This window comes from Lepidothrix coronata, unplaced genomic scaffold (genome assembly GCF_001604755.1).
Source record: "Lepidothrix coronata isolate B3197 unplaced genomic scaffold, Lepidothrix_coronata-1.0 Scaffold106, whole genome shotgun sequence".
NCBI classification, from domain to species: Eukaryota; Metazoa; Chordata; class Aves; order Passeriformes; family Pipridae; genus Lepidothrix; species Lepidothrix coronata.
This window is the reverse complement of record NW_016690286.1, coordinates 2,498,556-2,523,542: the sequence shown is the minus strand read 5'-3', so window position 1 is coordinate 2,523,542 and position 24,987 is coordinate 2,498,556. Positions and strand designations below refer to the sequence as shown.

General features: G+C 42.5%; 1 protein-coding gene across 1 annotated transcript; it reads right to left on the bottom strand.

The window, feature by feature from the left end:
- Positions 1–15,839: 15,839 nt before the first annotated feature.
- NPY (neuropeptide Y) lies at positions 15,840–24,413 on the bottom strand. The gene is made up of 4 exons (XM_017823842.1): positions 24,318–24,413; positions 23,968–24,155; positions 18,565–18,645; positions 15,840–16,131 (listed from the first exon to the last, which is right to left on the bottom strand). The coding sequence occupies exons 2-4, from the start codon at positions 24,153–24,155 to the stop codon at positions 16,107–16,109; spliced, it is 294 nt and encodes a 97-aa protein (XP_017679331.1). The 5' UTR covers positions 24,318–24,413; the 3' UTR covers positions 15,840–16,106.
- Positions 24,414–24,987: the final 574 nt, after the last annotated feature.

The following is a 24,987-nucleotide window of genomic DNA, read 5'->3' as shown; positions in this document are numbered from 1 at the left end:
AAGAAAGAAAGAAAGAAAGAAAGAAAGAAAGAAAGAAAGAAAGAAAGAAGGAAAGAAAGAAAGTAAAAGAAAGATTTATGAAGTGCAGAGCTGCTGAAAGCAGGCCACTCCTAGTTTTTCTCCAAAACTCCTGAATATTGCTCTCATTGCTTTCTGCTGCCAGACAAAGCCTCCTCTCTTTCACCTGGGGTAGGAAGGAGAATGGGAGCAGTTGCCTGCTAACCCTAAAGCAAGTAAGAGAAGAAGCAAGATTACAAGACCAAACAGAAGCAAAACTATATGCCCCTTAAATGCCAATAAAATAATATTTACATGCATGCAAGCATGTATGTGTCTGTATACAGATATAGGTATATATACAACACATGCTTGCACACCTGTACATATGTACACTGAGCACAGCTAAGTGATCGATATTGGAGGTACAGTTCTGATGTCATAGATTGCTACACAGTTCTATATATGGTCAAGTTATGTGACCACCATAAGGTTCATGGTTTTCCTTACCACCTGTTAAGAAATACAGCTTCCCTTAGAATGAAATTTCTGGTTTTGTAAACAGTCTTTCTGATGTCCCTTTCTGATAGTACAACTAATGGCTTCATTAGCACAAATTAGCCTTTATTTCTTTTTATTATGCTCTGATCAATATGTGGTCATCTGTGTTTGCAGTCTTCTGGCCTGGTTTCATCCTGTGTTTGTTCACTGCAGTGGAAGGGATATATCTCAATATGTGCATATAATCCCTTCTTCACTATAGGGTTTTGATACCTGTTTACAGCAATGGTAAAGGTAGTTATCAAGCCTATATACTTAGACTCATTCAATTCTCCTCAGACTACTACACATCTGACAACTCCAGCTGCTGCAAACTCCTCTCTGGTTGGTTTGTTTGTTTGTTTGTTTGTTTTTGTGGGGAAGTTTTGTTTGTTTGTTATCTGGGGGGGGGGTTCTGTGGAAAATTTATACAACTACAAGAACGAATCCTTCCAGAGTGGCTTTGTTCTACTCAGAACGAAGTGACTTTGGTTACAGGCAGCTGAACAATTGCTGCACACTAAGAACGTCAGTGGATCCTTTGGGCACGTTCAGACCCACACAAGGTATGTGGGAGGCTGCCATGCAGGCACAAACGTGCAGTCTGGCCTTTTCTGTAGGGGATCTGAAATGCTGGGAGTCCACACCCTGCTTTACCTCACAGCACCCTGATCATCTGTCCCTACCTTACCACGAGACCAGCTTAAACAGTGTAACTGTGGGAAGCAGCTTGCCCCAGTCGATCAAGGACACTGGAGAACCCATGTTATAGAGAGACAGAGTTTCTTGATCATGCTATCAGCACACACCCAGATTTCAGTAGATATAATTAGTGATTTGTGGGCAGATTTGATTGAAATTGTGCCGATTTAGGTTTAGGTCAAATATTCATGATTGGGACTAAGAGTGCCTTAAATAAAACAGAGATTTTCTACAGAGGAGACTGCAGCAAGGTAACTAAATCAGACCCAAATCACACATGGAGGCTTGCTTAACTGAGTGAAACCGAGCTGTAAAGCTGACGTTAGGCTGTGATTCACACTCATTTTATCAAAAAAAATTTGCCTTTTAGTTTGCTACTTCAGTTTTCTTTTCTTCCTATTTGTATCTTCAATCTTCCTATTTTTTCCGTTCTTTGCAGCATTTTCCCCTCGGTGGCTCACTGATGGGAGAAGTGCTGTGCCAATTATCTAATAAAATTCTGGCAGAAATTCAATCACACTCACTATGCGTGACATTATAAAAAAATATCTGAATTGAAAAGTCAGGAATCTGGTTATCCCAATAACGATAAAATATTAGACTTACTTTTTTTAACACTCTCTTCTTCAGAAAGGAGTGGGAAAGGAGATGAAGGTGATTTGGGTAAATGCAATTATCCAAATACATTTATAAAAGACAGATCTTTTTCTCCCCATCACCCACCTCCTGTAAAACAGCATATCTTGGGCTCAGCTTGTCAGTACCCAGAGACTCACTGCTGACAGTGCAGATTACAGCTGTGGAACCCAAAACTGTTTTAAAGAATTCTACTCATAGAACTTAAACTGCTGGTATAACTCACTACTAGGTGCCTGACATACAGTGGTGAAGAGGAGACAACTCAAAGGTTACAGGTAGCTGAGTTTGTGATGATGTGATGGGCACCAGAGGGAAGGTGGGGTTTGTTCCAGAAAACACTGCATACTCAAGTATTCATTCAGAGATTGTTATTTGTACTTACAGAATACTTCAAGTAAAAACATAGCTTAAATAGACAAAAAGGGTATGTCAAAATGGTGCAACTACCAGCCATCACAGCTTTCTAATGCTAAAGAGGTTTTTACCTGTCCCTGTCCAGCTCTGGGTGAACCTGAGTGCGGGACTACCCCGAAAGAACCCTGTCTGGGGCCAATCAGGGAAGAGCAAACCCTTCTCCACCCCTCTGAAACCCTTATCACACCACACCTGGCAGAACATGTGGCCCCAGACAAGAAGCAGGCAGTTTTGTGGGCAGCGGAAATACATGTGGTGCTCGTGAATGCTGATAGTCCACCTGGTGCAGTGGAGGGGCTTCCCACTTGCTTGTGGCACAGCTCTAGCATGGGGACTGACAGAAGCTTCTCTGCAAAGTGTAAAGCTGTTAAGAAAATGTCAGAAAAAGACAGCTCAGTGACCACATTTTTCAATCTTAACTGGCAAATGAAAAGAAATATTAATTGTCTGTTTATGTCATCTCCTCCCACAGCTGACTGATGCAGAATACAGCTTAAGGTGGCATTAAAATGTAAGGTGGGTGTTATAATTTGCCTGAAGTACTTTAGCAGGTTTTAGGTTTTGTTCCAGAAACTGTCTAAAGATTGCCATTCTACCTATGTCCTTGTAAGTCACCTACATCCCCTGCCATTCAGTATGGGAGTGTACAGCCCCGTGATTTACGCAGCAGTTCCAGCAATGACAGTGCTGAGTACATGATGTTCATAGTTTTGCATAAAAAAGTATATCAGAGGTGGGCAAGTATCAGTCTGTTACTCTGCAAACCTCAGAGCCAAATTCTCCCTCGGTTTGATCAATGCCTCCCACTCACACCCCACTTTCACCTCTGTGGTAGCCATGCATAAGCAGTGATGCTCAGGCTGCAGAGGCTGGTGCCCACCATTCCTTTCTGGAAGTAGATTTCCAAATTCCTATTTAAAAACACAGGAACTTGATTGATATTCCTTAAAGAGTCATGTTTCTGGCCTCTTGGCTTAATCTGATTAGTAGAAACACAGCATCTTGCTGCTTTTTCCCCCAGCAGTGATGGGTTCTTTGCAGAATCAAAACAGCTCTTCAAAACCCAAGGATGACTGTGCCTCCTCCTGCAGCACTGAGATGCTCTGGCTGAGTGCCCCAAGCTTGCCCATGCCGTGGGGAGTGAGGAAGGTACAAAAGAGCAGCTTGCAGCAAACCAAATGCAAGAGTGATCTTTTCCCATCCATGAATCACCAGTCCTGCCAGTGCTCACATAAAGGAAACAGCTGCAGCCACAAATCAGGCAACTTAATAGGTCATTGCACTCTGCAAGTATTTCCCTTTGAGCTTTTCTCTAAACAGTACAGAAAAAGGTCTGATCACATTCCCTTCATTAAGGGGCATAAACGAGTTAATCTGCCAAAATATGCCATCCACTCGCTGGGCAATGAGGTGTAACATCCAGATCCTGTTAACATCACAGTAATATCACCACCAGAAATATTCAGGTTTGTGAACTGACTGGTTTTTACAGGCAGAGAGCAGGTAATGGGGGGATTTGCAAAAATTCTACTTCGTGCGAGTGTGAAGTCTATTCGATCTAATTATCTCAGTGGCAAATAGATTCACCACGCTGTACTCAGAAAGGGGGGAGTGTTCCCCCTGAGGATCACCTGGGGCTGCCCAGTGCAGTGCTGATTAGTGGTGCTGTGCCAGCTGAACCAGCACTGATGGGCTTCATCTTTTATATCCACCCTGAAGTTGTGAAAAATTTACTTTCAGCTCCCTACTAGGCTGCCTTTCACCATTTCACTGCTGGGCCGGGAGCTGTATTGGCTTTGACAGTTCCCTGGCAAGTGAGCCTCAGGACTGTGGTCTGCCTTCAAGTAATTCGCGCTCCAGGAAATGTTGCATCATCCCCTTGTTTAATAGAATCATAGAATGGATAGGATTGGAAGGGACTTTAAAGATCATCTAGTTCCAAACCTCCTGCCACAGGCAAAAGCACTTTCCACTAGACCAGATTGCTCTAAGATCCACCCAGTCTGGCCTTGAACATTTCCAGAGATGGGGTATCCTCAACTTCTCTGGGCAACCTGTTCCAGCATCTCACCAAATTCACAGATCTTTCTAATATCTAATTTAAACCTACTCTCTTTCAGTGTAAAGCCATTACCCCTTCTCCTATCCCTACATGCTCTTGTAAAAAGTCCATTTCCAGCTCTCATGTAGGCCCTCTTTAGGTAGTGGAAGGTGCTACAAGATGTCCCTGGAGCCTTCTATTCTTCAGGCTGAACAACGCTATCTCTCTCAGTCTGTCCTCATAGGAGAGGTGCTGCAGCCCTCTGATCATCTTCATGGCCTCCTCTCGTAGGTTGACCCTGGCTGGATGCCAGACACCCATCAAAACCCCTCTATCACTCCCCTTCTCAGCTGGACCGGGAAGAGAAAATATAACAAAGGTTCATGAGTTGGGATAAGGTCCATGAGAGATCACTCACCAAATACTGTCATGGGCAAAACAGACTCAAATTGGGGATATTAATTGAATTTGTTACTAACAAAATCAGAGCAGGATAATGAGAAGTAAAACAAATCTTAAAAACACCATCCCCTCCCATTCCCCTCTTTCCTGAGCTCTACCTCCTCCCCCACAGTGGTGCAGGGAGACAGGAATGGGGGTTATGGTCAGTTCATCACACGTTGTTCCTGCCACTGCTCAGGGAGAAGAGTTCTTCCCATGCTCCAGAGCTGGGTCCCTCCCATGGCAGACAGTCCTCCATGAACTTCTCCAAATTCCTCCTCCATGGGCTGCAGTCCTTCAGCATGGGTCCCCCACAGGGCCACAAGTCCTACCAGGACACCTATGCCAGGATGGTTTCCTCTCTCCACGGGTCTGCAGGTCCCTGACAGGACCCTGCTCCAGCACAGATTTCCCTCGGGTTCACAGCCCTCTTTTGGGCATCCACCTGCTCCAGCATAGGTTTCCTCTGTGGTCTACAGGTAGATCTCTTCATCCCCATGATCCTCCATGGGCTGCAGGGGGATAGCCTGCCTCACTATGGTCTTAACCACAGGCTGCAGAGGAATCTCAGCTCTGGGGCCTGAAGCACCTCCTCCCCCTCCTTCTCCACTGGCCTGGGGGTATGTGGAGTTGTTCCTCTCACATATTCTCACTCGACTTTTCTTTGGCTGCAATCACATCTGCACAATAACTTCTTTTTCCTTCTTAAATATGTTATCGCAGAGGCATTACTAGTATTTCTGGTTGGCCTGGCCTTGGCCAGCAGTGTGTCCATCCTGGAGCAGGCTGGCATTGGCTCTGCTGGACATGGAGTAAGCTTCTAGCAGTTTCTCAGAGAAGCCACCCCTACAGCCCTCCGCACTACCAAAACCTGGCCAAGCAAACCCAATACACCTCCTCTGGACTTGCTCCAGCAGGTCCACATCCTTCTTATGGTGGGGGCCCCAGAGCAGGACACAGTACTCCAGGTGGGGTGTCATAAGAGTGGAGTAGAGGGGGAAAATCACCTCCCTTGACCTGCTGGCCATGCTGCTTTTGGTGCAGCCCTGGGTATGGTTGACCTTCTGGGCTGCAAGTGCACATTGCTGGCTCATGTCGAGCTTCTCTTCCACCAACACCCCCGCATCATTCTCGCCAGAGCTAATCTTGATCCATTCTCTGCCCAGCCTATATTTGTGCTTGAGATTTCACCGACCCAGGTGCAGGACCTTGCACTTGGCCCTGTTGAACTTCATGAGATTGCTTTTGCACAGGACCACATCTCAAGCTTTCCAAGGTCCCTCTGGATGGCATCCCTTCCCTCCAGCATGTTGGCTGTACTACACAACTCAGTGCTCTTGTCAAACCTGCTGAAGGTGCTCTCAAACCCACTGTCCATACTGCTGATAAAGATGTTAAAGAGTGCTGGTCCCAATACTGATCCCTGAGGAATGCCACTTGTCATCATGCTCCTCTGAAATCCCCCTCCTTCTGCAGCCCCTGAGGGGGTCAGGCTGACTAGGGACTGAGGAGTGAAACAGAGATTTCCACCCCTCTCCACACACACTCTTCCCTGTCTGCTTGTAGCCCTTACATTCACGCTCAGAACCCCACAGGGCAGAGGAGCTTTGCCTCCACTGAGCAAGGAGCAGGTTTAGGGCACTGAGCAGAGCAGGTGCAGCCTTTGGTCAAAGCAGAAGGGGTATGGGTGTTCAGCTGCAATGGTAAAAATGTAAAAGGAGAAAGCATTGATGTGTAAGTCAAAATCAAGTCCACAATTTCTAAGACTGGGAGTCCTAAGAGGTTCTTCCTGAGAAAACCTAAATCCACTACATGCTCAGCGGGGAGAGGGCAGGGAGGAGCTTTTTAAATACAAGTCTGAGGTATCCTGTTATTGAAACCTTTAAGCTGCAGAGGAGATCTTTGCAGTGTGAGGTGCAGTTTCATACCCATTACGGTCCAGCAGAATGCTAAATATTTGAGGGTATGTAAGGTTATCATAAAGTGGCTTTTATTTGCCATTACACCTGGCTTTCTGGAAGCATCTCTTCATCATGGAAATGTTCCCAATGCCATTTATATTACAGCCTGGCGAGAGGTCAGTTTTATGCTTTATATTCTTCTCCTGAGCTGTGGTTTTAGAACCGGCACTTACTAGAGCAGAGATAGGAAGAAAGCTGGACCATTTACAGACAGCATACATGGTATTAATGAAACTGTTTACCTAGACAGAGATAGGAACTGCCACAATGACACTTAAAAATGGTCAGCTGAATTTAGTTCTATGTCTCTAATAGCATCCTATGCTAGATGGATTAAGAAAGAGGCATAAAAAACCTGAGGTGTGCCAACATGTTTTCATTTAGTCAATTCATTGAATGATGCCACTGGGAATTAATTCTTTATTTTATTGCACAAAATTATTTTAGTTAGCAAACAGTAACATAAGCTAAAAAAAAGAACAAAAATCCCTCTATTTTTCATACCATATTCTTAGCATACAACCCAGCCATCTGGGATCCACAAAAGAAAGAATGCTCCTTTCAGAGGACACATATTGATTATCTGGGGCGCTTTAGCTTCTACTTTTGTGCTTTTCACTACATCTTTCCTGGTGATATTTACTTCTGCACTCTAGGCAAGGATAGTTCAAAAAATCCAGGGAACCAAGGTGTGAGAACAGAAGTTGGTATCACCATTACTGACAAACTACATGGATTCAGCAGCAGCCCCAGTCTGGATACCAAATATCTGGGCTTGGCTAGCTGAGCTGTCTTGGTGAGGTGAGAGCTGTGTACAGTTTTCTCTTGTGCTAGCATGGATTTGATACAGAAAGAATTCTGGGGCCCTTTGTTTACAGCTGACCAAAAGCATAAAAAGAGAAGGGGGAAGAAGGCAGGATAACTGTCTTGCAGCGTAGCACCCAAAAATCATGAATCAGCTCTCTTTTCCCTCTTTCCCCATTCACTATATGGAATTAAACCCCAAGCTATTTTAGCAAGTAGCAGGCCAGGTCTTTTTATAAGCCTCTCCTGCCTGGGCATCCAGGTGCGCATTTCACAGTTTCCTTCATACGTAGCTAGAAACATCCTTGCTGAGAAAGGAAGATGAAATGACTAATTGACTGGTATGTGCTCTGTTCCCATGATTTTCATAAATCCACATGAACGCAGATACTGGTGTTACCTGGGGGCTTGTGGCCCAATAAAAGTGCATGGGAGGAAGAAGAATATGGGGGAAAAGGGCAGGGAAGTGGCTGATACCTGTTGCTGTCCCTCAGACTTGGCAGTGGCTCAGTGGCTGCTTGAGGATAAAACCCAAGTTCACCTTCAGTCTGATTTCATCTTTGATATTTCCTGACTCTCTTTCAATAATATGTTCATCTTTTGAGTTTACACAGCCAAAAAGATGTGTGTTTCCCAAAAATCATGGGACATAAGGGTTTCTTAGAATAATTTTTTACCTCTCCCTAAGCACCAGTGGGTTTTTGATCAAAAGGTTTCCATGGCCAGCACAGCTGCTGGGCAGAGGTGGGTCATGTGTTGTATTAAAGCTCAGAGGACCTTTGCCAGCCCCCACCAGAATCTTCATTATGAATTTCAAAGTCTTGCTAGCAACCTGCATTAATCAGTTATCCCTGTACCTTTCCGGTGCCAGCCACCTGAAATGTGCAATTCCCACAGAGAGACTAAGCCAAAGTCTTGCTAAGACAGTAAGGTGGTACCTTATCCAGTACAACAGTGAGCTGATTCTCTGTTATGTCTGACAACCATCACAATTCAGCATTCACCTTACATGTCACTTCTCCCCATAATGAAAAGAGGAAAACACAGGTTCCTATTTGCTCTTTGACACACCACACAGATCTCCATTCACCCAAGATTTATGTTAAAATCTTCTACAACTACTTAAAAAAAATCCTGTCAATTAACTAATTTCTGGTATTCCCAAATAAAAAATTTTGTATCTGATTTAGCTTTGCCCCACATTATCTAATTAGATCACCTAATGAAAATTGTCATTCTACTGTAAGTTTAACAGAGATGTCTGAGCAGAGCTCTCAAAGGAGAGGTACAGCTTGGAGGGGGTCACAGTACCATGGAAAAGCTCACCATGTTGCATTGTATCTGGAGTAACGTACTTCAAGTTCAAAAGAACATGGCTTTAGCATAGAAACTTGCATGGCTGGCAAAATCAATGCTTCCTGCTTCTAAGTTACATTAGAAGAGGTAAAAAAAGTGCAATAAAAATGCACATTTTCCATAAAAAAACTGGTTTCTTTGTTGGCAGCCGTGTGACTATGAACAGGGAAGGCAGAGTGCAGGGTAAATGCAATCAATGCCTGTGAGCCAGAGTCACTTGGATAATAGCTATCCAGCTGGTGAAGAAATGAGAAACATCAATCTAAGGTACCTTAACTACATTTTAAAGCAGAAATATACCTGTAGACCCTCAGGTACACTTCAAGAGGAAGGGCTTGTATTTTTGCATGTTTGGTTGTTGTGCTGTAGGATAGCAGACATTTCTCTGTGCGACTCAGCCTGAGGACAACCAATACCCCTTTGAAAACTTTGAAGTTTGGGGTTGGTTCTCTGTGAAATGATATAAAGGACAAAAAGAGTGTTAACAGTCTAAGGAAAGAAGGAGGGTGGCATGGAGAGAAGCAACATTAACTGAGAGCTTGGAGTAACAGAAAGAAACATGCTTTAGAAAATTTAAATATAGCAGCACATTGTCTCAGCCCATTCCCTTGATAGAACATTAGGCTGAACCTCTTTTTTGTTGCAGGTGGTTTTCAGGAGGGTAGGCTTTGTTGTTTGTTGTTTTTTTAAAGAAGCTGGTAAAACAGAACTGATAAATGAAATGAAAAATCATTTCTTCCAACTTAAATGCAGCCTATTATTAATATCCAGGTCTGACTCACAGTACAGGAAATACATTTTAATCCTCTCAGGCTATTGTGACAGTCACGATGAGCACTGAAGCACAGACACTGACGTGGGCCGAGCTGCGGTGGACCCGCGTACCACCACTCATTCACCTATGGAGAAATGTAAAATGTACTGCCAGCTAAGGCAGGTAAGGCAGCCAATTTAAGATGTGGTTTTGAGCAGTTCTAAATGCATTTCATCTTTTAAAAGCAGATCTGAGTTATGGCTCTGGTGTAGCAACAAAAAGCTTCACGTCAAAAGTCAATAATTTTCTGCCATTTCTGATTGTTCATTTGAGAGCAGCAAACAACTGATGTCAAAGTTTAAATGTTTCAGATGAATGCATTAAAAGCAAGTCAACATTTCTGATTGATCTGATTATTTAACATTAACTCTTCCTCCTTAGAAAAAGCTGACCATACCAAAAAGTGTCCAAACCTCTGGACTATTCAATTAATAAAGTTTATTTCCTGGTTTAGATGACTTAATTAGAATCCACCTTCAAGGTTTATAATGCAATGAAACAAGTACTGGAGCTATTGTTTAAAAAATAGACTCTGTGTCACTACTGATGGAACAGGATTTGTAAAAGGGCATGTGGAAAGAGTATTTCCAGCTGACTTCAGTGGGAAGATAGCTGAACCAGAGTAATCATCAGAAACACAGCAATGTGAATGAATGGGTATAGTCAAGAAAATCATCCCTGGCAGAATAGTTTGGATCATAAATGCAGAATAACATCAAATTGCAGTCCTTCTTTTCTTCCATATAAAAGAAAGCAAAACAAGAACAGAAAGTAAAAAGATGCTTTTCAAAGGAAAAAAGCTTAAAAATGGGAAGAAATTCATTATTGTGAGGGTGGTGAGAAACTGGAACAGGTTGTCCAGAAAAGTGGTGGATGTCCCATCCCTGGAAGTGTTCAAGGCCAGAGTGGATGGGTCTTTAAGCAATCTTGTCTAGTGGAAGGTGTCTCTGCCCAGGGCAGGGGTGTTGGAACGAGGTGATCTTTAAGGTCCCTTCCATCCCAAACCTTTCTATGACTCTGAGAAAAAAGAACACAGGAACCTGTGGAAAAACAAATAAGAAAGCTCTACTGAAGAGCCAGTCACTTACTTAGCACAGAGTCTCCTAAACCCTCATTCTTATTTGATACTAACATTTATTTGACAAAGAGCATTTCACACTCTTGCACCTCTGGGAGAGGCAGCCACTTTCCATCTTACCAGGAAAGTTGCTGTGGAAAGGCTATCATGGCTTTATTCAGTATTAGTCACTGTCCACTCTATCTGCAAGGGCACCTCATGACTCTCCCGCTCCCATCAGTTCTACTCCTTCAAAGGTGGAATGACTCCAGGCACATTTCCACAGAACTTAGACACCTTGAGACTCACACCTGTAAGGCAGAGACATGGACAGCCTCGGCAGCCCACAGCCCAGGACCTTCTATCCAGTGCACGGGAAAATGAGATAAAAAAAGAATCCTTAAATCTTCTGAGCTGACCACTATTCTGTGTGAGAGTTTGTAATGTGGATCCTAAATCCACAAAGCTTATCGTGAATTTAGGTGCAATCATATGGCTAAAGGTGGTCCACGGTATTTTCCCATGCATTTAAGCAGCTGGGGCTCATTAGGAATTAGATAATGTGTTTTAAAAATCCCACTGCTCCTCCATCTGCATGACTGGGCATCTAGCATATCTAGGACAGGAAATAAGCCTGTCATCACACACCATATACTAACCTTTCTAAAATGCAGGTCCAACCTTGCCTTTAACACATCTCTAAAAAAATTGACCACAGATCTAAACAACTAGCCATAATAATCTCAGAACAGGCTAAAAATCATGCACAACAGTTATCTCCAGCCAGTTTCTCCCATTCAGAGTATACCTAGTTTCCACCACAGTCTAGTAGCAGCAGTACCCTCAGTAATCAGCAACAATAGCTTGGCCCTAGGCTGAAGTTAAAGCGAGTGGTCAGCTCACTCTGTACCCTCTTAACCGGATTGGCCTAGGGTATGCTTAAAATCTTGAATTTAATAAGAGTTTAGAGGGAGTTCATGTTCTGCAGCAAGTGCAAGACTGGAGCTGGGTGTTCATTACAAGCAGGTGGGAGCTGCTTGTAGGTATGGGCTAAATATAGCTTGGAAGGTCTCTGGGCCTGGCAAAGACTAGGTCATTAGAGACAAGCAAATAACTTAGATAAGGGATATCTTAGCAAACACCCATATTAACTGGAAACAAGATAATGTTGCACTACCTGTTTTATAGCACATGCTTAATTGCTGTAATCGAAGAGTCTACAGGGGTAAGGCTGCAGGTGCTGTAGGACTATAACCTACTTACCATTTTATTTATGAGCACAAGTTTCCTTCCACTTTCTTTCTTTGCACATGGATGGAATATTTCTGTAGTCTAGGCTTATTTTTTTATTATGGTCTTACAGACTGGAGCACAATGAGCCCCATATCTGGAGTCTCCAGGTGCTGCTGTAATACAGATAAATAAATGACTGATAACAATACAGCCAGATAAATAAAATACACTGATCTGATATGAATTACTGCATTAGTTAGGTGACTTCCACTCAGTAGCACTTTCTTACTCAGTGTACTAACCCACCAAAACAAAGCAAGAGTATTTTAAAATTTTCACTACTGTGTGTTAAATTACTCATTGATAATTTTTAACAGGAAACCATTAATAAATATTAAACAGCCAGATCTGACATAATGTCAGATTGTGATGCGATAATCCAGTATTTGTGAATTATTGACTGGAAGCCAGAAACTGATTTATAAAAGCTGGGGCTCCTGAGAACTATCCCAGGCTCGTAAGCTGTCCCCCGGTGATAGATTTGGATTTAGTTTTCTGTACAGAAGCTCTTTTTTCTTTTCTTCACTCAACTCAGTCCTAGTCAGGCCACACCTGGAATACTGTGTTCAGTTTTGGTATGTGCTATCAAAAAAAAGATGTGGACATGCTGGACACGAAGGAAAAGTTGAGACAACAGGGTTAGTTCAGCCTTGAGAAAAGGAGCCTTTGGAGTACCTTATCATCATGTTCCAGAATTTAAAGTGCGGCCAGTGAGAAGATGGAGTCCCTTTTTACAAGGAATCACAAGGAAAAGACGGGGGGTAATGGGTACAAGTTACTCTTTCAGAGATTCCAATTGGACACGAGAGGAAAAAATTTTCAGAATAAGAATCAACCACTCATTTTTCACAATGAGAAGAATCTCCCCAGAGAAGTGGGAGATTGCTCAATGTGGGACACTTACGAGATTCAGCTGGACAGGTTGCTGGGCCATCTTGTCTATACCATGCTTTTACCAAGAAACGTTGGACAAGGTGACCCTTGAGGTTCCTTTCCAACCTGGTATTCCATGATTCTGTGATTGATTCTGCTGGATTTTGATTTTAAATGTTTGTTGACTTTTAGTGGTTAATGGTCATCAGGTGATAACAAGCATGGCAGTGGGAAAAAAGATCCCATGTTGGATTTACACAGGCGCTTCTGAAGGTCATGTGGCCACGCAACTGCACATGCAATCCCACAGGAAACACAGAGCAATGGTCAGTTCAGCTTAAAAAATACCTCTCCCACGTGTGCTGAGTGCTGCTGGGTACCTCATTCTTAAGCACCAGGGCAAGGGGGCAGCGGAGCATCGGGAGCTGGCACAAACCACTTTGGAAAACATTTGATGCTGCAGCTAAAACTTGGTATTTATTAGCCATCTACCAAGTAAATCCCATCTCACCCTGACACACTGCAATGTGTTGGAGCAGCGCTGCCCACCCTGTACCATGATGGAGGGTCTTATGATACAGAAAAATTTCAGAGCTGAAAGCATTGCAGTGGGCTTGGTTTGTAGGGATGAAGAGAGAAAAGCATAGAGAGAATTTCCTATCCTAGAAGAGAAGATACGTGGGATCATCTAGATTTCTTCCTTGGTTAAATCAAAGTTGGGCATAACTGTGATTTATATTACAGAAATTGCCAAAGGTAAAGGTGAACTGTCTTTTAAATGTTTTACACCTATCTATGTACAAATCTACAACAAGTAAAGGAGAAAATACTATTGCCTACTTTTATGGTTCTTACTTCTTGTTTTTCCTGGTGATTCTAACATAAAATTCAGCCTTTGTTTCAGAAACAAGGCTCTGTTTCTCATGATTAGAGAGAAAAAGATGAAAAGGTTAACCCTGAAGTCAAAATGCAGAAGCCATGCCAAACAACTCCAGTATTTATCTTCATTTCACAGCTCATTTTTTAAGTCCATCCTGTGATTTGGAGAGCTGATACAATATTTTCGATGACCTGGCCTGTCAGGAGTGGTATATGAAGTACACAAGGAAGTACTAAGCACACTGGACTTCTATGGCAATATTGTGTCTACCCCAGAGAACAGAGGAAGATTTTAGAAAGAAAATAATAGCATGAAGTGGATAGATAAATATTGTGTGAGTGTTTTGCCTTGCTTCTCTCTTTGCCAGCTCATGAGGTAATAAATCTGTTTTTTTAGGTTTTTCTAGCTTTTCTATACAGATGAGTGTTCTTGAAGTTCCAGAAAATTGAGGTAATTGAGTGGAACAGCTCAGCGCAAGCATTTAGCTTGCACTAATTCTCCTTCAACTCTTTCTTTCTCCACTAAGTCACATTTGTAATGATAATACAAGTAACTTTAGTTTTTTATAATTATTGATACTATAATTCACATGGTCATTAGTTTATAGAGATACCAAGAATTAGCAGGAGATGCTGTATATCATATACCTCAATAACTTCCAATTTCGATTTTAATGATTACTCAAAGCAGAACTTTATGTGTATTCTACCCCAACAGGTCCCGGCCTGTGGTGACGGCTCCTGGTAGCTCTAGCAACTTGTGGCCATCCTGGAGTCCCTGTGAACCTCACCACCTACTGCTGTGGGTGGAAATGGTTTATACCATTGGGGGCTCCAAACATTTTTGTGAACCTAGATCGGTCTTAAATTTTGCATGTAGCAGTGTGGAACCCATCACCAAGTCTGTAAGTCAAAGTAATGCTGCTAAAAGCTAAATTTGCCAATTCCAATAACACCCATGTGTTTTATGAAAAGAAAAACTACATTATGCTTCACCGAAGACAGTGTGACCAAAAAGCTGGCCAGTCCTAGTAAGCTGGTAATGCTTTGCAAAAATATGTATAGAAACCTGGAACTTAATTGCACTGACACATCTCTCCTGGGGACAACAGCCATGTGGAAACATTTGAAAAGCGGGAAGGAGATGTAAATACATTAAACCTTCACACTGATTCTTTTCCAGTTTGGAACTTTCTTATGTGCTGCTTTATACAGTTTTTAGTCACAGTGTCTAAAGAAAATAAGTTGTGTATCAGGAACCAAAGACCATCATTTATGTTATGCACAGTGTGGGTCCTGACCATGCAAGATACGTATCTGTGAACTAAAACCACTTAAGAACAAGGATAGTGTGTTGCCATTTTATCATGTTACTTTGAATAAAAACTTTGAGTGTGTCTAAGTCCCCCATTTGGCTAGTGAGTAAATTTATAAAATTAAAAAATAAGAAAATGAAAATGTGGATATAATTTACCTTGCTCTTGTTCTGTGTACCTTGTCATGGTAAAACAGAAACCATGAGAGAGGCTCCACATGAGAGAGGCTCAGAGTGCAAGTACCTTACAAGGCCTTATGCAATGTTAGATGTCTCTTTTCTGGCATAAATAGTTGTAGTTATGTCTTGGTTTATGAGTTATTTTAGATAGTATTTTCTGCTACTTTGGATATTGCCAAAACAAAGATGTTACAACTGTTTCATTTAAAAGTACTAATTCAGGCTTACAGCCAAGCTTCAAACCAGTTTTGAGGAGTTAGCAGAATTAAGCAGTGACTTATTCCTTTGTATTTTGAAAATGCCATTAACTTTACTACATTTGTCAATGTGAGTGCATTCATTCTGAAAAATTGCCTCTTAGAACACTATTTTCCTAAGTTATGCAGTCTGTGATAAATTATTTTAACAGTTTTGCATAAATCAAGCATCTGAGATGAGTCTGAGGCCACAATAAATGATGTCTTTATCTTACTTTGCAGAGTAATTACTATAATAACTGAGACACTATTGTTGTCCACACTACTTCAGTCTACAGGGAGGTTATAATTCAGTTTTAATAGTTTAAAACAATGCATTGTTATACCAATGACATGGTTGGTTCTTTTCATCAAGTATGTTATATTTTGGAATGCACAAATAATTTATTTAAATAAAGATATATACAAACATGATGAAGGAAAAACTCTACAGAATTCAGTACAATGGCTGCATGCATTGGGGATGATGCTATGATTTGCTTCATAGGCGTGGAGTACGAACTGAAAAATAGGAAAAGTTTTGAAGGTGTGCTGAAAATTCCATCACCACATCGAAGGGTCTTCAAACCTGTAATACATTTTAGAGAATATGTATTTAAAAAAAAAACATTAAACACATGGAAAACTCACTCTGGAAATACTCATCCCACTGATTGATTGCAAAGACAGTCTACACAAGTACTTCACACTAGGTATCTAACTTCTAAGAGGCAGTATTATGAGAGACACATCCTGTTATTGAGTATTAAACATTTTCTTATCACTCTATAAGGAAGACAAGATCAGAAATATGCCACATCACATATTTCTGTCATAAGAACTTACCTGTACTCAGGTCAAGGCACCTCTTTTTTTATTTTTCTTTTTAATCTTTATCTTCCTATTTAGTAACAAGTTTCTGTAAGAATCTCTCTAAAATTTCTTCATATGATCAGGTATACACTTAGACTACAAAATATTTTGGGCCGTATTTTAGTCAGCAAAAGCAAAATGTCAAACCTGGCCGGCCAAGCTGAAGACAATTAATTAATTTATTAATATCCCAATATTTAGTTACAAAGTTCAGTTCCCAAGAACTCAGGAAGTATCTCTCTATGTCACTGATTAACTGAGTGCAATTTACATCTGCTCCTTAACTTGCTTCATATGTAACCATTTCTAAAACATTTACTTAATTTAAGCTCAGAATAATAGCAGCCTGCCTTTCATTCATTCAGCATGGCTTCCTCCATGAGGAAGGCTTAGGCAGCCATGCTGCACCTGAGTATATCTGCTGTGTGTCCAGCTGTCCACTCCTGTGCAGTTCCCCTAACTTCCTCCCAGCTTTCACACCCTCTGGACAATTTCAACCAAGTCAGGGTTTCAGATCTCAGAGATATTAAGCTCCCGATGTGCCATGAAACACAGGACTGGATAGAAAGAAGATTTAATTATGTCCTCACACGGAGGAAAAAGCTGGAGTGGAGTTCAGAATCCATACTGGGTTTTATCCTAGAAAACATATCCATAGGAAACTAGAAATCATTGTTCCCAATACTCCCATAGCTGTCACTGATGAGTGACAAATACCATACTCAGTTTAAAGTGCCGTTACAGGGGGTATGAAACAAGAATCTGCTTCTCATCAATACTTGATCTTAAATGCAGACAAGCTGGTTATTTTGCTGATGAATTTTTGCTCCCCGGTGTGTTATAAATAGCATTATTGAAACAATAATAATAATCATGAAGTTTTGTTATGAAGAGGTGAAAATTACAGAGACTATTAGACTTTTTACTACCCTCTGTGTTGCCTCAAATTCATAGCAGTGGAAATTTCCCATTATGTGAGGGCTCTGCCTTGTCATTACCAAACACAAAATAGTCTAATACATTTCACTGCACTCCATACAGTTTTTTAGATAAGCATCTGCAGAGAAAACTGCATCCCCACAGCTGCAGTTAGTCATCAAAACATAAGTCAACGGTCTGCCTATATGCAGAACCACAAGTTTCATGGAAAATGTCTCTGGATGACAGTGGAAAATTTTGGTTACCTTTCAGTGTCATGATCATGCCCTGAATTCAGTGCTACAGACTATTATGCTTAAGTACTTAACTAGTCTAATTGAGCCTTTACGGAGCTGATGAGAGTGCATAGCACTTGCTTGTAGGCTCCTGAGATGACAATTGCATAAAATATTTATTTCTGCATTAGAACTATTACCAGCAAACTTCAGACTATCAGTAAAGGCTTAAACTGAGCTCATCTATGTTTGATTGCGAGTAAAATTAAAAGCAATATTTTCCTTCATGAGCCAAAACTCCCCCTGCATCTTACCTTTTCAACATACTTACTTTTCAGCTGTGTAAATTGTAGTCACTACTACAGTATCTTACATTACAGCTAAAATGTAATTACCTAACTAGATAAATACATTATGTACATTTGAAATCCCTGTGTTGTTTGAAACACCATTGTTACTCTAAACCAAGTGCAAGTGGAAATATAAAAGCCTTTTTTCCCCTTTGTAAAATATTAGATACAAAGCCAATGTGAAATACTGTATTTTAAAGACAAGTCATAGCCATGCATTTGTATATGAGTTAATGTATGAACACATTTACCACCTATGTGAGTATCAAATGGGTAGAAATATGTCATCCTTGGGGCTCTAATATGTAAGGAATCATCATCAAACATCAGCATACAATTTTGCATAATTAAGTCCAGAATGGGGCAAGTGCCTTGGGAATGCTTCCCTTCCTCCAAGTAACAGGTACGGCCTGCTCCCAAAGTCACGGAATATGGACTGTATCATATTTGGTAAGACGTTTCTTGCACTCATAAATGGTGATATTTCTTTTTTAAAAAAGGAGTTAGAAAAGTTTTTTTAAGGATATGTCTAACCAGCTATTGGTGGCATGTTTTTTTCTCTGTGAAACATATTTACCGATAACAAATGAAACCATTAAATCTAAATGAGAAGTGAAAGCCACCACAAAACCTCTTCATACATACCTCGATCTAGGAATGTTTTCTGTGCTTTCCCTCAACAAGAGGTCTGAGATCAGTGTATCTGGGCTTGATCTCTTTCCATATCTAAGGAAAAATTTTAAAAAGTTGCATTTTTGTATATGTCAGTTTTTACAAATGAAGACTAAGCACAGAACCATCAGTCTTTTTCTTTCCCCAGAAAAAGTAACAGAGAAGACATAAATACCACTTTTCAGCAACTATTTTAATTTAACTTAGCAATGTGGGGAAAACATTCATTCTTCAGTACTCTTCCCCCCCCCAAAATTTTTCTACATTTTTTCCATAATCATTTTACATTGTGGTATTGAGAAACTCTGAATATTTCTCACTTTGATGGCTGTTCCTGGATACTCTAGGACTTTGTACCTTACTGATGTGAGCATGGAGGAAGAGGGAAGAAGCTGTGCATGCTGTGACCTCCAAGCATGTCATTCTTGCTTACAAATCCATTTCCATCATCTCTTTAATTTTCTCACTGGTTTAAATGATACCCTATCCTTCATCAGAAATTATTCAAATGAGGAGTGAAATTTATCCATTAGGTTAATAGAAGAGAAAACCCAGTGTGCCATACTAGCCAAGGAATCAAACGAGATTTTTTTAAGATAATTAGTACATTTGGGGCTGCCCAACACATAGTACATTAGGTTGTCAAAACTGAGCTATCTCAGGGTAATCATCTTGAACTATGCGGCTTTGGGAATGAAAACTTACTCATTCAGAATTCTTCAATTAAATGGGATGTCATAGGCTACCTTTGTCCTAAACTTACACAGCAGCCAGCCTTCTATTTGCCTTTTTTTTTTTCCTAATTCTGTATACTGTACATTACTCAACAGTTAAAAGTACCACAACTTCTGTTTCTTGGGAAGGAATTCGATCTCTTTTCCTGAGAAAACAGAAGCAACAATGTCAGCCTGCTTGACAGACATTTCATCACTGTAAGGATTCATTAGCCTAAGAGTGATAACTATGAGCAAACGATCCCTCAGTTGGAAAGAATTAAGATGCACTTTGCAACTTGTGTATGCAATTATTCTGAATCACAAAGTACATGAACAGCTTTCTTTCTTAATGTCACTTGAGTGAAATTCTGACTCCAGAGAAATCGAAGGTGTAAAGACTTAAGTTACTATTCGGTGACCACAGTCATTTCAGTGATCTACATTTGGCAGAAAACAAACAAACAAACAAAACCTTCCCAAATTACATTTAAAAAGCTAGCAGTTTTAACTGTTGATTACATAACTTCTTGAAAAGTGGAAACATGTCTCACTTTTCAATCATTTTATTCAACTCTTTGTAGTTTTGCATCACCTTAATCATTTTAGTGCATCACCTGTGCTCCAGAAAGACAAACCAGCAGTTTCAGAAAGTTAAGGTAAATTTCTTAATCTAAGCAGATTGAAAGCAGGTATTTGAAAAGAACCAGCCAGACACAGTAAAATGCTATTACAACAGTGCAATCAGGCATGATGCTAAATCAAATACCTTGCACTCCAGCACCACAAAGGGATTTCTTTCTTTCTAGTTCCCTACTCTGATTAATATGGATGTGACCTGCAGTTCAACTGAGGAGGAATCTAATTTTCCATTATATTAAAGAAATTGATTTAACAGATCAACAACTTGCTCTAATAGCTCACACTTGGACAAAACTCCCACGAATCTCTCAGAAAGTTTTGTCTGAGTAAGAAATAGGAAACAACCACCTGGAATGCAGAGATTCACTCAAATAATGAAGATGACTGTGTTAGGGAGATATCTTTTATATGAGTTCCTTTAGCGTCTTGGCTAGACTAGCGCTGCTACCTGTGCTTGTGCTCCATGGATCCACCTTGTCCTCACACAGCAAAGCTGCACACAAGGTGTTCACTGACTGCAACCAACTGGGCTGGCCAAAGAATAGCCATTCTTCCTGTGACAGGAAGATGCCCGAGTCTCCTGTCTACCCTGGAATTTTGTGCCTGGGAAACAACCATGCTACAGACATACTAAATAGAGGCAAAAGATCTCTCTTGTCAAAGTCAGTCTCTTCTTTCTGATGCAAATGACTTGAGAGATCTTTGCTCCACTCCAGCTGCTTCATGCTTTGTCTCCTTGTCTACCCTGCCCAGCTCTGAGATAACAAGAACACAGAAAGCCAGACTCTTATCTTCTGTTTGGGAAACACTTTTATCAAATATCATGGTTTTTTTAAAAGGCTTGAAAGCCAGGTGAAAATACCTGGTTAGTTTTTATGTTCAGTTTGAGACATCAAGGCCTATTTTGGGGCATGCTGATAACTCACAGCTCCAGCTGAAGTCAAAGAGATCTGAGGAGTAAACACACTTATTCCGATTAGAGATATATTATTGCAGACTCAGCAAAATCTCAAAGCTTCCTATGAAACCTTGGTTCTTGGGAGTCAAATCCCAGTGTCTAAGGCTGGCAACAGGAGCTGAGGGATCTCAGAAACATGTGTGTCTGATTCAGAAAACTGCCAAGAAACCAAAGCTCTTGAGAGCTGCTCCCTTCCCCATCAAAGGGTGTTGACATGAAGCAGGAGCATCAGCACTGCCCAAGTCAGACACCCTTCCAGATACTCTCTGCTCTGTCTATAGTTCAAGCCATTTCCAGCAGGAATGGCCTTACTGTTTTGCTACAGCACAGAAGAGCCACGGATCATGAACAAGCTACAAAGGACAAGGAAAGAAGGTGGCCTGTTCTCGAGAGGGAGTACAGGTAGTAGCAAGTAACAGAAGGAGGAGTGATTCAAGTAAAAATGGGCTATGAAAAAAGCTTCCTGAACAGTGTGGTAGAGGGATATGAGGCCAGACCACAGGATGGTTTGGGAGACAGAGGTGGAACTAATCCAAAGACACACAGACATCTATAGTGCAGGAGTCTGCATCTGTGCTGATCATCTTGAGTTCTCTTTCAAGTCATAAAGACTGTCACACAAGGAACAAGGGATCTCATCAGAAACAAGAATCCTGAAACAGGCCTGGTGACCTGCATCCCACCAGTACCTGTTTCCCTCAGCTAACCTCAAAGGGATATAAAAGCTGACACTGATGTCTAAAGCTAAGTAAGATGAATCTGAAGGAGGAGGATTTCAAAGGAGAGCGGGAGCAAAACAGTCAGACTGGCAGGGTCTAAAGACAAGAAGAGAAAGATGGTCTGGAAGGAAGAAGTTTCATGGGAGCTGGGGTGAAGACCCTGAGGGTCACAGTAGCTCGGAGGGAAATGGCACTCAAATGCTTGGGTCAAGCCAGAAGCAGAAGGCAGGAAGATGAGCCAGGAGGTTATTCATAATCACAGAAACATCAAATAAGGCAGGACAGATGAACCTGAAGAGAAAAAAAAAAAAAAATCTCCTCATCTTCTCCTTTGCCAACATGCTCTTACTGCTTCATCTCACTGGCTACAGGCACCAGCTTGCTCATTCACCCTCAGCGGGAGCAGGAGAACCCCTGGACACCTTGTCTCCCCCCTGTCACAGTACTATGCACAAAAAGCAGAAGTAAAAAGCTGTAAAAAGAGAGAAAACTTTGAGCACATCTGCTGAAATCAACAAAACAACCAGTCCAAAGTGCTTCAAAAATTATTGATTTATTTTACAAATGACTGTGTCACTACCGAAAAAGGGACACCTCCAGGAGCTCAGTTAAGCTTTCCAAAGGGAGGAGGCAATTGCTTTATTTCTGGACTGTTAATTCACCACACAGTGGAAACAGTGTACCTTTTTGGATTTTCAGTTAACCTATGTAGTCAAGTTTTAAATGTGTATCACTAAGTTGTCATTGTAGTGCTTTTTTCTACCAACTTTCTTATACTTCTAGGTCAATTCTGTTCCTTTAAATATGAAGGTGGGTAGGAAATCTGGATAAAATCTAAAGAACAAAATTTAAATTTTATCCATCAGCAACAATCCCTATTTCACTCCATTTCAGACCCCAAATCCACACATAAGAATTGAACCAGTCTCAATCTCTGAGTTGTATAGGTACAAACCAGAAAATAGGGGGAAAAAAGCTACACAGTCAACATTAAAGCAAGCATACAGGGCACACACCAGAAGCGGTGTTTGAATAGAGAAAGGAGGGTTTGTTTGGTTGGGTTTGGATTTGTTTTGTTTTTAAATATGACCTGGCTTTGGACAGGAGCCACCTTTGAAACGGAAGATGAAAGAAGAAAAGAAGGGATGAAAGATCAGCCTGGAGATCCCACCACATGCAAGAGAAAAGGGTAGCAGAGGCAGAACTCGAGGATCAGATTACTTTAGCAGTAATCTAGACAAAAAGTTATCTGAGCACAGTCTGCCATCCAGAACCATGCCATACACATGTGCGATCTGTGCATATTGCTTTAAAAGTTCAGGACTGAAGAATTGTATTTCTATCAGCATCTTCATCTGTTTTATACTATTAGTGCACTGGCAGACAATGTTATGGACTTGCTGAGAAAGGCCTCAGTTACATGATAGCCTCCCTTCTAATTTAATTCTTCAGAGTTCTAGAGGGACAAATGAATGCCTAATTTTAGACCTCTCATCTGGTTTTGATATTAACAAATAGATAAATATGTCAAAACTCTTCTGGGTCACACATTGCTGTGGTACCTCAGGGGAAACTTCTCTCAATCACAGTCTAAGTGGACAGATGCTTCCAAAGAAGATGATTTTTTATAATAATTTGTCAGGGGTTTTTTTTCAGACTGAGCTTTTACTTCTACTTTAACAAGCACAGTCAAAACCAGAAAGCTGGTTTAGAGCCAGGTAGGCTTGGGTTCACACTCTTTTCTCTTTCAGATTGGGCTTGAGTTCTTATTTGTGATCTTGAGAGAGATTTTTGTTAGAACTAGTGGGTTTTTTGGCAACCACAGCTGGAATAGGTAGCTGGCAAACCACAAAGCATCTGGACTATTACGTTTTCTCAGAGGGCACTTTTTCTCATGAAAACCTTCACCTGAATGAGTGGCAGCAACAGAAGTGGAAAACTGCTCCTACTGCCCTGTCTAGCTTTCCCCGGCTCCCAGGTTAGTTATGTTTTCTTTCCCTTTTGGGGGGGCTCTCCCCATGCATGCCCTGTGGTTACTGTTCCTGATTGCCAGCCTGTTTGAGCTAGGAAAAGCTGATAGCAGAGGTAGCGTTGACACCCCTCCCTCTACTGACAACTTGAATGGTGGAAATTCAGCTCTAGACCCAGAGGCAATTCAGGGGCTCGTGGGTGTTGCTCTCTAAAGGGAATCTCTGCAACCACGTCCTTCTCCGTGTGGGTTGGGAAAGCAAGGAAAGACACACAGTGTGAGGGGGCACCCCACCTTCCTCCCCTGAGCCTCGACAAGGAAAAATTTGCCCGGGGAGCAGGAGGGGGGGGATGTCTGCCGTCCCGCTTTGCCTACCTCTGCCTGGTGATGAGGTTGATGTAGTGCCTCAGCGCCGAGTAGTATCTGGCCATGTCCTCTGCGGGGGCGTCCTCGCCGGGGCTGTCCGGTTTGGATGGGTACGCCTCTGCCAGCGTCCCCAGGCAGACCAGCAGCGACAGGGCGAAAGTCAGCACCGACACCCACAGCCTCACGGTGCCCTGCATCTGCATGGCGGAGCGGGATGGAGGGGAGCCGTCGTCAGCACCTGCCCCGACGGCGGGAGCAGCGCAGCCAAACCAGCGCAGCCCCTGGCCGGTCCCGGCCACCCCACGTCCCCCGCTTCGTCCCCATTCCCATTCCCGTGCCCGCCCCGTCGCGGCACTCACGGCAGTGGTTGCAGCGGAGCGGCTCCCGGCTCGGCGAGGCGTCTGCCCGTGCGTCGGGGCTCCCGAGTGCGGGGCTCCGCGCCTCGTCGGGGTGTTTTAAGGCTTCCCCAGCAGGCAGGAGGGGCCTCGGGCGATCACGCCTCGCCAGCTCCGATCCCCCACGCCCCGCTCCGCCTGCCCCTGCCCCGGGAGGGGCACCGCGGCCGCGGCCGGGCGGGGCCGGGCGGCACCGAGGGGGGGTCGCTGCCTTAGCCCCCGCCGCGGCCCCCGCACCGCCCCCGCCGCCCCGGCGGGTCCCACCCGCGGGCTGCCCCCGGATTCTGCCCCCGGGCGCTGCAGGCGGCTCTGCGTGTCCGGCCGTGGGAGCCCGGCCGCTTGTACCTGTGGAGCCGCCGTGCTGCCCGGTGCCCGCAGGCGGTGAGGGAACTCTGGGGAACGAATTTGCCCCGCTCCTGTGGCACCAGAGGTGCCCAAAGGTTGAGCTTCGTATGAGTAGTGCCGCCAGACATAAAGCCATGAAAGCAAGCCGGTTTGAGGCAAACAAAAATACCAAATCAGTGCCACAGGCTAAGACATCATACCCACAAAATGGGTAAATCAAAGATTCATAGGATTGTTTGTGTTGGAAGAGACCTTAAAGATCACCTAGTTTCAGCCACTCTGCCATTTA